General features: G+C 40.1%; 1 protein-coding gene across 1 annotated transcript in view; it reads right to left on the reverse strand.

Annotated features, from left to right (window-relative positions):
- Positions 1-14,787, reverse strand: part of PTN (pleiotrophin) — a 72,757-nt gene that overhangs the window by 7,237 nt on the left and 50,733 nt on the right. Inside the window, exons 2-4 of the mRNA XM_027662229.1 lie at positions 11,586-11,695; positions 9,978-10,151; positions 8,818-8,979 (exon numbers count right to left, since the gene is read on the reverse strand). Of these exons, the coding sequence (XP_027518030.1) occupies positions 8,818-8,979; positions 9,978-10,151; positions 11,586-11,694 (445 nt within the window). The 5' untranslated portion in view covers position 11,695. The remainder of the gene's footprint in view (positions 1-8,817; positions 8,980-9,977; positions 10,152-11,585; positions 11,696-14,787) is intronic.

Here is a 14,787-nt window from a genome sequence, read left to right on the forward strand (position 1 = left end):
TTTAAGAGATAATTTGCTGGAACAAGGATTTTCAACAGAAAGGTTTAATTTCAGTGATTTTCTTCATTCACGTATTTGGGAGAAAAGGTTCAAAATAGCCTAGGGATACAAAAGATCACAAAGACACACACATTCTCTGATTTTGCTGGGTGGCCTAATTGCCCAAAGGAAAAGAACATGAAAATTTCATCTAATTTTCTTTACATCTAGGTCACAGGTATCTAAGATGTTAGAATCCTAAGAGTAAGTATGCAGAAGACTGCAATGGATAAAGTTTTCAAACCAAGTCTGTTTTGCAACTGGAGACTGCTGAATGGGTCTGACCAACAAGAAAATTATTTCCAGAAGCAGCTCACTTTGCTTTTCTGTTGTTGTCTTCTTCTCATCTACCTCGGGTGTATTTATACTGCTGCTTCTGTAGGATATGGACTTCTTACTGTTCTTAGTCATGTTCTGTGTTCAGCACAAGAGGGACACAGTCCCAGCTGGCTCTTCAGCCCTCTCTGTGTCTATGCTGTACACAAGACCCCTCTTAATGCCAGCAAGACTGGTGCAGGCACAGACTGATATTCAGGGTTTACTCTCTGCATTCACGTCTGCAGGAGACTGCTGAAAACAGAAAGCATTAATAAAACCTTTGGACTTTAACACAGACCTATACAGCAAAAAGATCACATCTTAAGGCATACATATTATGTATGTAAACCTGAGATCTGTATAATATGTACGTATATAAATATATATAGTATATATAGATTGTTATATAGTAGAAAGTTACATGTGGTATACTGTGAATAGAGAACCTATTTTATTCTGTTAGTTCCTGAAAACCAGGCACATGCATTTCTCAGTTGTGCTTTCTGCATCTGCCCCAGATGAGATCTACCCTCAGGGCACAGGACACAGGTTTGGCTTTGATCACTGCACACTCTGAAGAGTCGCCAGCAAAAGTTTTTCAGTAAGCAGAAATAGAAGAAAAGATAGAGAGATGGTAATGTGGAAAATGAGATGGAGGGATAAAGAAGGGGGGGGAAGAAAGAAAGCTTGAAAGGAAAGGAAGTGAAGAAGTAGAAAAGGAAAAGAAAGGACAGAAAGGAAGGGACAGGGCTTTCTCTCTGTTTCACTGCTGGGAACAGTAATGAGTGTAAACATTTGCTGATGGCATATCTTTTATCACAGTAAATCCCACAGCTTAAGGCATTTTCATGGCTCAAGGGCACTAACTAATGCCAAGGAGGCTGAGCTGCTCTTGCAAGCCAGGAAAGTGAGACAATGAGCATGTAACAGAATTGGCACACACAAGGGTATTTAAACTTTCACCCACAAAGGTCTGCATTGAACCCTAAAGGAAACTCCTGCAGGTACTAGACAGCTAAATGAGAATTTGTCAAACTCAGTTTTTCATCTTTTGGGACAGCATAGCAAAAAACATAATCTGAAAAACAAAGCAGGGGGTCAGAAAACATGGGAGTTTAGGTTTCCCATGAAACATCACAATGTTTCTCTTTTCAAAAACACTCGTAGAAGCTGCAGACCAACTAAAAATTGAAAAATACTTAGTTAAAAAAAATATTCATTTTCTCCCTCTCCTACATGCATTTTCTGTTCCCTGGAATTAGTGTTGTGTCAATCAGATTGATATTATGCTGTGATCTGGCAAGGCGTTCAAATTATTTATCCAAACAGTGTAATTTTTCAAGGGTACAAAAACAGTCTCAAGGGAGACTACAGTGCAAAGCCTCCAAGAAACATAAGGAAATGGAAGCAGAAAAAACACCATTAAAAGGCATCCAAACTTTATTAATTATGGGCTGCACTGGCAGCTTACAAGCAGCTTGAGGCAGGTCCACACTGTAAGCACCATTGTGTTTTATTTTTCTTATATGGCTTGCTCTCATTCCCACTTAAATTGAGAAAAATCATATTTCCATATGTTATGGTAGCAAGGAGCCAAAACACAGAGATATGTCGCAGAGACTAAAGTTTCCAATGAGTTTTACTTCATCTTGAAATACAAGCCTTGTCCTCAGGCTAGCAAGGGGCACAGGGAAACACAACCAAGCATTTAGTACCCAGTCTCACCGCTCTGGACCACTGCTACTTCTCTTGGTTTTCACATTTCCCAGCGCCATAGGGCATAAATTATTCATGGCAAAACTGCTTCTCACAATGTTTATGCAGTGCTTAGTACAATGGCACCCTTTTTCAGCTGGGGCCTCTGGGCACTCATGCAATACAAATAATCATGGTGATAGCAACAATAATAACAGTCAGCTATGCTGTTCCCACTGGGCATCCACTGCCACTGTCCTGCCCCACAGAGCTCAGATCACTGTATTTCACTACAGGCTAGTGGTCAGTGCCAGAGGCCATTCTTCAATAAACCTGTCTCACCCCTCAAAACAGGAGAAAAACCTCCCATTTTTACCTTTCAGATTTTTCTTTAGCTATCACAGCTGTTTCCTAATATGAGAAAATCCCTCATTTTTATAACTAATTAGTTTGAGCAGATCCTATTATTCTGCCTCCTGTAATACTAATTATTACACTAGCTGCATGCCTGCACGACTAATGAGTTACATTAAAGATGGGGAATTCTAAAACCTACAGAGGGAGATACAACATGACTGTGAAGCCAAAACAGGAGACACTAGCACCCAACAAAAGGAAATTGAAGTCCTAACAAGTCATTGCTTCTCACTCTGTGTCCCCTCCAGTTGCTCTTTAGAAGCAGACATTTTGTTACTGCACAAAGGTAAGGCTGAGGGAGGGCACTCCAGAAAAAACAGCTTGTCCAACACGCAACATGGAGTGGTTCGATTTTGTCAGAGCAACACCCAGTTAATCTGAGCAACAAACAGCTCAGGAGAACAATTCACTCATACAGCACCCCTTTCAGCTCCTTGCAACAACCAGCAGTCAAGTCATCCTGCCAAAGCACAGTCAGTTGTTCTGGCAGAGCACTGCAAGTAAGATGTTCTCTCTGCAGGTCGAAATCTGCCACTGGAGCTCTCAAAATACACATTTTTCTGCTTCTGTCACCAGTAAGTAAAGACAGAGATATACCTGTTCATTACCACAAGCACATCTCTAAATTTGACACCAAGCTCTCTAAGAAGACCCAAGGTAAGACAGTGTTTGACACTGAGTTAAGTCATCTGATGTTACCACCATCAAAACCTAAGACCCTAATTAAAGACTGCAGTTTAGACACTCACCTTGAAGTCAATTGTCACATTTTGATAATTTTAATTGCAGATCAGGATAAAAGGGAGCAGCAGCTACTAGATGTGTGCCTGGACCTGCCACTGATACTTGTGTCAATTTGGAAAACCATTTAGCCTTTCTGACTTTCAATTACTACTTTTCTTTAAATTGAACTTCCTGAGCTCCAAGGAGTGATAGCAGGATGAGCTAATTGCTGCCTGTAAAGATAGATAAAAGAAACAAGGCAGGGCATATTATTTATATTCCACTAAACTCTTAAGTAAAACTTTTCAAATTATATAAAATTATTAAAAACACACAGAGTGCAGTCTTTCCTCCACTGTAGTAGCACGCATACACGCACACAGGGAACTGTATTGACACCTTGTAGGCTCTAAAATGCTACACCTGATGTGAATTACACAAAAGAGATTACAGCTATTAACAGCTCAGGTAAGTCTTGCCTTCATGTGGGAAATCCTTCCAAACACTGCACGTGGGAGGATGTGATGTTTGGTCAGAACCCCGATTATTAAAAGACAGCAGTGCTGTAAACAGTGTTAATGTTTGCCAGCCTTAGCTGGAATTGTTCTCCTATGTTGAAGGACTGAGCTGAGGCAGGATAAAGTAATTCCTGGATCAGATATACTGTGAATTGATAAAAAGTTTTAAAAGGAGATTTATTAAAACGAACTAAATACAGGAAGGTGAAAAATTTACCAGAAAGGAGCATAATTCAAAAAATGAAGGGTACATTGCAGAAAGGGCAGACTGTTTATTCTTTTTAATTTTATCTTAAACTGAAGAATAAATACCTGAAAGTACAAGACTTATGGGGAGAGAGAGAAAGAACGAGAGACATAGAATGAGCGTAAAAAGAAATAAAGCCTATCAGGCAATACAGTTCAGTGAAAACAAATTCCTCCTCTCTTAGAAGCTAAAGTAAAATGTTTCCTGAATCCTGACAATACTCCATTCTTCTGCTTTCTAGATGGCTGGAACACGAACAACCATCAATCAAGTTTGGGTGGCTGTGAAGCAGGACAGATGGAGTATGTCGGAAGTGCTTTGTGCTCTTCAGTGCAAGTTGGCCATTAGAGCAGCCACTTGATAGAAGTGCCCAAGACTTTCACATCTGTCAACACAGTTTAGGGAGACCTTGAACATCGCTGGCCTTGCAGACGCTGATTAGAATATGCAATTGTATGTGCTAGAGGAGAGGTGATTGCCTCCACTGGGATTTTTGTGATAAAAATTATCCTTTCAGCCCACCCAGACTTTGTGACGGGCTTTCTCATGAACTCATTTGTGTACTAAATACACAAACCATGGTGTCTGGGATATCACTGTCACTTTGCTGACAGTCTCTCTGTCCAAAGGCACAATATTCAAGAGCAAAAGATGTTTTTCATTCTGTGTTAGCTACACTTTAGCACAGCAGCCCAGGATCAAGTTACTGTCTTCCAGCCTGAGCAAAGCTAGGGAAAAAGAGCTCGTCAGAAAACCAGGTAAAATTCAAATTCTTGGTTCATCATCTGCTCTCACCCTAAAATTCAATATACAGCACCGGACTCCAAAATGTCCGAGTGTCATAGACAATAATCTATAGAAGTCAGATGCTCAGAAAAAAAAAGTACTGTCACGGAGCAATTGTAAATAATAAGAAAAAATATATATATTTTTCTATTTATTTTCCAAAATAATGAGGAGTGCTTCAAAAAGACTTTAACACTTTTCTATGAAAGCTGACTAACAATAAAACAAATCCATAAAAACACTTAGGTCACCAGTCTATGAAGAAGGCATTGATACCCAAAGTTCATGAGTATCTCCTAGTTTAATTTAGCACAAACTATACTTTTATCAAAAAATCTGCAAAATTGTAACCCTTGAGATTTTTCTACATGTATAATTTCCCTTTGTGTTAAGAATAGAACAAGAGCCTATGAACAGCAGTCATTTTTGAAATTGTTAAGTGAGAGGAGAGAGACATATGATTCGTGCTACCAGCAAAGTTGCCATATGTTCACGAGCTGGAAAGATGGATAATCGACAGTAGGGCAGCATCTATAGTTAAGATCAATTTATTTGCAGTTTTCTCAAAGAGCAGAAAATGTGAGGAGGAGTTTCAGGCACCAAGTCACATCAAGGAAGTGTGTCAGGTGAAATTTGATGCGCAACACTTCATTGGTGGGGCCTAAACAAAATAAGCTGTCTTACCCACACACCTTCTGGGGTTCTTAACTAATCACATTAACTAATTTTTAAAAAATGTAAGAGTTAGGGAGAATTGTGAAGGTCTTAGATAAAGATGTTTACTTCACATACAAGCAGTGATCAAAATTTAAATCATAGTTAAAATATTTGGTGGGTATAATGAACAATAAAGGTAGCATTGCAACAATATTTTCTTTTTCAACACAGATCTGTAGAGGATGTGCTTGAAATAGTGTATACAGTCCAGTCTCTTCATCACAAAAATTATTTTGCAATAATAGAAAGAATTTAGGTAAGTCCAGTAGTGAGTATTCTTATTGTGGATAAATTGTAATACAAAGAAATATCTAAGTCAGAGGTTTCAGCTTTAAAAGATGGTAAATGACAAAACATGACAGAAGATACATATAACTACTATTGATTGGAGAAGCTAAATGTGGGGTTTTTCTCAACTCATTTTCAGTATGAAATCAAAAGGAAAAGTGATATATTGGAGAGGTTACAAACACAAGCTAATAAAAGAAAAATTTCAGTGCACAGGAAAGAAGCCTAGTCAGGAAAATCATGAAAACAACACTTTTTCTGAATATGTCAGTATTTTTCAGTGCAATAGCCTCAGTCAGTTCACATCTGCTTTTGGTACTCCCAACTTGTTGCTGTCAGAGATGTATTCATTGGTGTAGCTCTTGAAGCATACACCAGACAGAAAGGTAACCATCCAGCGGTAAAACAGATTCCTGGAACTGATAAACCCAACTTAGTGCTCTGTTGCCAGAGCTCTCAAACGCCAGGAAGCCACTGTCCTGCTACCCCAGGCAATCACAGTAGGAATTGGTGGCCTTTGACCAGTGTTTACAGATGTAGCTGCATATCAACACAGATCTTTTGCAACATTGTGCCTCAGAAAAAAATGCCACTGCTTCCAAACAATATATCATAGGCTTTTCCTCTTGTAGTCTTAACACACTGAAGCAAAGCTATGTGTGAAAAGGGAGCCTATATATACCTACAGTCCATTCTAAGCTCTCAGGTAATAATCCAGTTCTTATTTCTCATCTCCAAATAAGGGAATTCATTAAAATTCTAGCTATAGATTGAATGCAGTTTGATTTTTTTTTCTTTTATCTAGTTGTGGGTGAGGACTTACCTCCAACTCGTAATTTCCTTCACCTCAGGAAGAAAACAAATACTCTCATCCCAGCCAACATGTCAGCACTATGACTTTTAACTCAGAAATAAAGTCTAGTAGGGCAAAACGTTTCACACAGTACTAGTATGCTTGACCTAATTTCTTATTCTAGTTCCTCCTACTGGTACCAACACGCTGTCCATTGTAGCTCCTATGTAGTCATACCCACATATCTGCAATATGCACTTATCCCAGAGCCCAGGCAGGCTGTGTGTGTGTGACTTCCATGTCTGCCGCTCCTACTAATGCCAGCAGCAGATGAACAAGCAGGCGGCATGCAGGAAGATTTCTAAAGTAAATCAGGAGAGCACAACTTCTGCTCACAGTTATTATGACCAAACCCCCACATTTGTACCTATATCTCCTTTTGCATTCCTTCGAATCAAATGAAGTCAGGTTTCCTAGTTAAGTAAAACCCCATATCTGTTTGCTGCAGCTGTCCCAACGGGAGCTTCAGTTTCAGCTATAGCTCAGTGATACCTAGAATCAGTTAAGGTTAACTCCAACCCAGCAATTTCTGAAGCTCTGCCTTCAAAACTATAACTTGAAAACAAGTCTGTACTGTCCAACAGCCCTGCTTTCACAAAACAGTGCTGCATCAACACCCTGCTTTGTCTCCCTCTCCCCTCTTCTGGCAGCCATTCACAGAACATACTGACTCCATGGGAGCAAGACAAGGCAGAGAGCTACTGGTGGCTCGAGTGGCAGAGGCCTTCTGACAGCACGATGGGAAGCTTCATTCAATAAACTCCCAAATGCTACACAGGCGTACAAACTTACTCAAAAAAAAAAAAAAAAAAGCCAAAACCAAACAAAAAAACCCCAAAGAAACGAAAAACCACAAACAACCAATAAAAAACCAAACAAAAATAAGCAAACAAACAAACAAAAAAACCAATCCAAACCACAAAAAACCAGGAAAAATCCTTGCCCCCTAAACTGTTACACAATAAAAATCACACATCTCAAAGCCCTCCCTGCATCCCTACCCAATCATTTCTACCCTCAAATGATGTTTATTGCTGCCATCTCAACCTAGTCAGCTGGTCTCTAAAAAGCTAGTTGTATCCCTTCTGTTTCACAGCCTGTCACTATCTAGGCAAGTTTCAGACTCATCTAATAACTCCATGGATGGTGTGCAAGGAAAAGCAGTTACAGCTGCACTGACTGCAAAGCAGATGGAAAAACACACACAGAAAGCACCTGCAACCTTGGCAAGCATCTCCCTGGTTGCACAAGCAGAGCAGGCCACCTGCAGGTACTCCTCAGATCAATGGTGCACCACCATCCACAATTTGAAAGTTGCTTGTCCCAGGTGCACCTGTCACACCTAATCACATTTATTTGTGTTATTATCCAAGTATTCAGAGCCTGGAGCGTGTTAAACCTTGCTGGTTTTAAGCAAACAAATGTCAGGGTAGCATAGCTTGTATAATCCACTTAAAACACATTACTTCTGCATCTCAAACAAGATCTCACAATTTTAGCTCCCACTATAAATCATCCCACACACGTAACACCTGTTACTCCAACAAAAGAGTACATTAAAAGGCTTTAATGGTTAGAAAGAATATAAGTTTTTCTAAGGGACACCTGGAAACACAAACGCAGGGCATATGTCTTTATGTGCACTAGAAATTACACTGTCAATCACATTTAAATAAGAAATATACTTTCTGTACTCTCCTTCCTGCTATATTTGAATAAAAAATAAACAAGCCCAAGGGTACACAACATTTACATATTTCAGTGTGCACAGAGCAGAATATCCTTTCAATGAGTCCTGTCCAGAAGGAAAGCAGTTCTTTTTTTCAACTAGTCATTAATTGATACCAAACAAAACCTATGTAAAAGATGTCGTTATCATGCTATTATTGGTCTGTTCCCATCAACAGGTGAGTTATGAAAAGAATCTGCAGTCTGGCAGTCTTGTCACATAAGCAAACTGGTAGTGATACAGGTGGTCTAAAATTAAAATTGGAGCTCTAATCTTCAGTTTACCTCGTGCGTGTCAGACAGCCTTGACTATACAGCTCAGGAATATTGTCTATCTGACCACTGAGAGACAGGAGCAGTGCAAAACTGAGGAAGGACCATGAAAGTGCAATCTCTTGTACAACTGAGCTCCCACTGAAGCACGCGGGACATCACAAATCCAGTGATTTAAATGAACTAGCGTGCAGCTTTCAGAAAATGGAATTTACCTTGAGGTTTGGGTTTGGTAAGCTTCCCACAGGGCTTTGAGATTGTGACAGTCTTCTGGCAGTCAGCATTGTGAAGGGCTCTCTTTAGGTTTCCAGTTCGAGTCTTCAGGGCGGTATTCAAGTCACATTCTCCCCAGGCCTGGAACTGGTATTTGCACTCCGCTGCAATAAGTAAATAAAAGGCAAGTTTTAAAACACAGTGACTGAGTGGGAAAACAAAAATATTATGAGTCTAATAGGATATCACAGTCAGTACATACAGACAAAAGGATGTGCAGCTAAGGAAAAGAATCCCAAGAAAAATCTAAAGATTATTTGCAGTGGTAATTGCAGTTTTCCTTCTCCCCAATGTTCTAAAGTTTAATCCTCTGGCTTTTGCATGGATACTGCATTTTTTTCATATAAAAGAAAATACATTGAGCTGTGAATATGAACAATAAACAACAACAACAAAAAGAGATACAAAAACAATGGGAATATCATCTACATTCTATATTCCAATATTTGTATGATGCCAAAGATTACCAAATAAGGCTTGAACAGTTTCAGAAATGTATATGCAACTACAAACTTCTCAGGTCTGAAACTGCAACACTGATTGTGATGGTAAGGTCACAATAATGTCAAAACCATGCAAGCTGCTTACTAGAAAAAAAGCCAAGACTGCAAGCGTCATCAAACTTGAGTCTTGGACAGACATTTTATCCACAACAGATCTGACACGTCTTTCTAAACTGTTGCACATGAACCTTCTAAACTGAATGATAAAGATGATATACACTGATCTTCATTCACTCCCTCCACTGCACACACTGGCAGCAAGGCTCGTATCACAGATCACAAGGTCACATAACACCTGTGATAACCATCACAGAGATTCACAGCTGTGAACTTACACTACTACCTTAAATAGGGTTGGACACCACAGGAGAGCAGATTTCAGCATGCTGGAAGACTGAGTCTGTAATTAGTAGGTTATATGGACTCTATGCAGAGAAGCTCTGAAGAGGTTGCCTTCTGATGTTCTAGCTCTGATGAACTTCAAATACAGGACTAACCTCTTCACCAAGACATTTGCAGAACTAAGTAGAAAATACAGGCTTCCCGCTCCATTGTTAAAATAAAAAACAAAGCAAATCCTTTAAGAGACTGATGCTTACCTCCAAATTGCTTCTTCCAGTTGCAGGGAATCTTACACTTCTGAGTCTTGGTGGTTTGTTTGCACTCAGCTCCAGTGCGAGTGCCCTCACGTGTCCCCAGACCACAGTCACCATTGGTGGGGACACAGACACTCCACTGCCATTCCCCACAGTCAGACTTCTTCGCCTTTTTCTCTGGATGAAGACAAAGAACCAAGCAAGAGAAGTGGTCAGTACCCAGAGCCTACAGAGATGTTCCCTAAACTTAACCAAAGAGTCACAGCACCTGAAAGGGTAAATAAGGAAGACATTTGTAACACGATTGCTTTAAAAGCAAAAGGTCTGACATCCTCTTCCCAGTTCTGCAGAGACAGGTCAGCCTCTTTGAGTCCAAAGCAGGGTGATCATTCACTCCCACTACCACGTCAGAATAGGGAATCATCTAAAAACCCTCAAGGATCACTGACTAAACAGGTAGAAGGACAGAAGCTTGCTCAGAAAGGACACTCCTCTGTCTCCAGTAGCCGATGGTAGGCAAATATTCTCAGTTCCAATTGAAACACTATACACTAAACAACTAGAAATGTGTTGATATTGTGTATCAGAGGATCTGAGCACCTCTGGGAAACAGCTGTGAGATTCAATCTTTTAACTTGGTATACCATGTCACATTTTATGTCAGAATATGACCAAAACTCCAAAGGTAAAAAAAAAACTATATGGAGAAGCATATTTGAAGTGCTGTTAGTACAGGTGGGTTTATTGCTCAGGGACAAAAGTAAGCATCGTGATTTCATTGCAATCCTTTAAACCCAAGCCTTATGAGAAAAGACAGCATTGTCACTACTTAGGTCCCCCAAACATCACAAATAACTTTAAATAACCTCATATAAAATTAATTTTCTTCTAAGTTTTGTATGTTTACATTCACATTTTCTCATATTTCCATACAGCCACAATGGTTAGAAAGCCCATTTTTTTTTTAGCTGGAACACTAATTCTGATAGACTCACAGTTCATATTGTCTTGAGTGTCAGTAGCCTGTAAATAATAAGAGCTTAAGAAAAGCACCAAAAAATATATTCTTTAAAAAATGTCAAAACTGGTTTTGACAAATATGAATTTTCCACCCTAGGCCTGTCTCTCCTATAATGAGGCCTGAATTCATCACTGACAGAAAGCAATTACCACTGGATATCTGGCTGGCTGTGCCAGCAAGTTAGTTCAAATCTTTGTCAGAGGATTTCCACATCACACAGCATTGGTATAGTATTGTCATATACAACACTGAACAAGCAACATAACTGCTCTTTCATCACTCCTGTTTGGCTCTCCCTAAGTCAAGCATGAAACTATTCCCGGAGTAAATTTTAAGCTGCCTTGCAATACCCACTGTGTGATAAACCAAGGACTCCAGTCTCTGGGGTTGTCAAGCTGCCAGTTTGCGTGGAAACCACTTTCTTGTTTCCTGTTTAACACAGAACAACATGTCACAGACACAAATCCCTACCCTGGATGTCAAAACGTTAACGAGTTACCTGAATCTCATAACAAAACCAGAAGCATTTGACATTCTCCCACACATGCAATCTATCTTGGGGATTAACTCTGAATTACACTGGACCTTACCTGGTTTCTCTTTTTTGCCGGCCTCAGTGGTACTCACAGCTGCCAGAATGAAAACAAGTGCCAGGAGGGCAGCTGTGAACATCCGACGTTGGTGTTGTTGCTGTTGCATTCTGGAGATCAACGACAGAGAGGAAACAAAAAGGTTGGTTAGACTGTAAAAAAGTGGGACTCCATCTAAAGCAGGTCAAACATAATTAGCTACTGGCAGAATGGGCAATTATCTTCATTCCAGAGAGAATATCGAGATTTTTAACTATTTTCCAGCCTGTATACCAAATCCCCAATATACATCACTGATCTCATTGGATGAATTTTGCCAAGGAAGTTCTGTAACTATTGCTCATCTTCTAGAAACCTGTCAGAGAATCAAGGATCCTGACAGGTCTAGAACTTCCCTCTTCTTTTCTGACCTCTGGCTGTGTAAACCTAAGCAAAATACAGACTTCATGTTTCAGCTTACCAATTCATATAAAGATGGACAGACAATTCTATACTGTCCATCTTACAAGGGTTCAAGTTCTTATTAGGCTTAATTGACATCAGAAAAGAGCTTCTTTCAAGAAAACCTATAGAGGTAATATGTGATGCTTTATCTTAATTGTCATTGGTGTGTTGCTACCTACTTCTTCCTTCCCCTGCAATTGGTGTCTCTTCCTAATATAAATTAAGCTAATTGCTTGAAAAGCAAAATACGCACAGAGATAGGACTTGCATACACTGCTAGAGGCTATCCATAGCATGCTAATGAACCCAAAATCTGGATTTGGGAAGCAAACATTCAAATATAAAAAGGAATTAAAACATTTGCTTGGTGGTGAAGCATCAGTACTAGCCAGTCACCAGAAGCAATTCAGAGCTTTCCCTTTCACTTTGCTATAACTTGCATTGTCTCATTTTGGCAATGTTTATAGGAAAGCAGGGCCTTAGCAAATACATATGTTAAAAATAAGCAACCTCCCCATTTCCTAGAGACACATTTCTATCAAGCAGCCAGATACCAAGATGGTTGACTGGAGATTGTTCAGATGAAAGGAAGGTTTTTCCAGCTTTTCTTTTTTTTTTTTTTTTTTCAAACCAGTACCTATAACATTCATATAACATTCATGTTACACCAGTCCCTCGAGGAAGTGTCAATAGTACTAGCCACTAAGATGGCCTTAAAAACTCAACTAGACTGATATTTACAGAAAGTTTAATGGCAACCTGATCTCATTTGCTGAGCACAGCAACCTCAGGGGAGAAATACTTCTCGACATGAACAAAGAACAAAATGTATCTGAAATTTAATTTGGCACTCCTCAGTATTCTCTGCTGGCAACCTCTAGCTCAAATGCAACATAATTGTAATTGACGTGGAAACCAGCAGAGGAATCCCAAAGATAGACTTTTAAGTATCTAGCTTTTATATCATGCTAGAAGTCAGATGAAACAACCTGAGTTTTGTTGAAATAAAGTTCCTGTGAAGACTGCAAGACACCTGGCATTCAAATGTCTGAAAGAGCTGTCATTAGCATCAGTTTGGTTTTCTTCAAAAGAAAGTACCATTTCCCATCAGGAAGATAGGACCCGCAGTGTTTCCAGTGAACTCAGACAGAGCCTGGAGTTAGAGCACAAGTCGTGTGTGAGCTTGGGCTTGTTTTTCCCTTTATTCTGCTACATGTTACTACTCAGAGCCTCTCATATTTCACAGAAAATTAATTATTAAATAAAGAAGTAAATAAAAAGAAATAACCAATTAAAAAATAAATATGCAACCTTGCCTTATAGTTCGGCTAACTTCAAACTGGTTTTCCATAATCAAACAATCACCACTTCCTATGAAGAAAGGCTAAGACGATTGGTTTTGTTCAGCCTGGAAAAGAGAAGGCTTTGAGGTGGCCTAATTGAAGCCTTCCAGTACCTGAAGGGAGTCCACGAGAAAGATGGAGAGACTTTCTACAAGAGCATGTAGTGAAAGGACGACAAAGAATGGATTCAAGCTGAGAGCAGGTTTAGATTAGCTTTAGTCACCATAATGTAAGAAAGATATTAAGCTATTAGAGACCATCCAAAGGAGGGCAACAAAGATGGGGAAGGGCCTTAAGCTGTATGAGGAGGGGCTGAGGTCACTTGGTCTGTTCAGCTGGAGAAGAGGAAACTAAAGGGAGACCTCATTGCAGTTACAGCTTCCTCATGAGGGGAAGAGGAGGGGTGGGCACTGATCTCTTCTCTGTGGTGACCAGTGACAGGACTCAAGGGAATGGCCCAAAGTTGTATCAGGGGAGGTTTAGGTTGGTTATTAGAAAAAGGTTCTTCCCCCAGAGGGTGGCTGCACACTGGAACAGGCTCCTCAGGGAAGGGGTCACAGCACCAACCCTGACAGAGTTCAAGAAGTGTTTGGACAATACCCTCAGGCACATGGTGTGATTCTTGGGGATGATCCTGTGCAGGGCTAAGGGTTAGAGTCAGTGATCTTTGTGGGTCCCTTCCAACTCAGCATATTCTGTGGTTCTGCAGATATTAGGAAAAATTTCTTTACTGTGAGGTTGGCGAGGCACTGGAACAGGTTGCCCAGAGAAGTTATGGAAGCCGCATCCTTGGAAGGGAGGACCCATACTTCAAGGCCAGGCTGGATGGAGCTCTGAGCAACCTGATCTAGGAAAAGGTGTTCCTGCCCACAGCAGGGGTTTGGAACTAGATGATCTCTAAGGTCCCTTCCAACCCAAAGAATTCTGTGATTCAAACAGACTTTCCACACTATTAAAACATCAAACTCCCCACTCAGTCCCTGTAAGAGATGGTAACATTGGGTTTGGGGCTCCCCCCTACATCCCTTCTGCCCACCCCAGGGACCTAGGATGTGGTCACATCAGGAATCATGGATAACTGTTACTAGGGAAGTTACCTTATATTAAGTTGATAGGGAACTCAAATTCAAACCTGACTGACGCTATTTTCAGCAAAACAGGCAGGGAAAACAGTTGGGTTTGGGAGTCTGAAACATTCCAGAAGCCCTATAAACAAAACTCAACAGAGCCTTAATATAGTATGTTTCCTAAGATTCAAGCTTTCCTATAGTCAAAATACTTGCCAAGTTGTCTAAAGCAAATGCTAAACTTGTAGGTACAGCTATAGATATTTTGTCTCTCTGCAGAGAGACACAGACTGGTTCCTGAAGTGCCTTTGCTACTAACTACCAACAAATGAAAAGCCATGTTGTACA

This window comes from Corapipo altera, unplaced genomic scaffold, assembly GCF_003945725.1.
Source record: "Corapipo altera isolate COAL_440 unplaced genomic scaffold, ASM394572v1 1, whole genome shotgun sequence".
NCBI lineage: Eukaryota > Metazoa > Chordata > Aves > Passeriformes > Pipridae > Corapipo > Corapipo altera.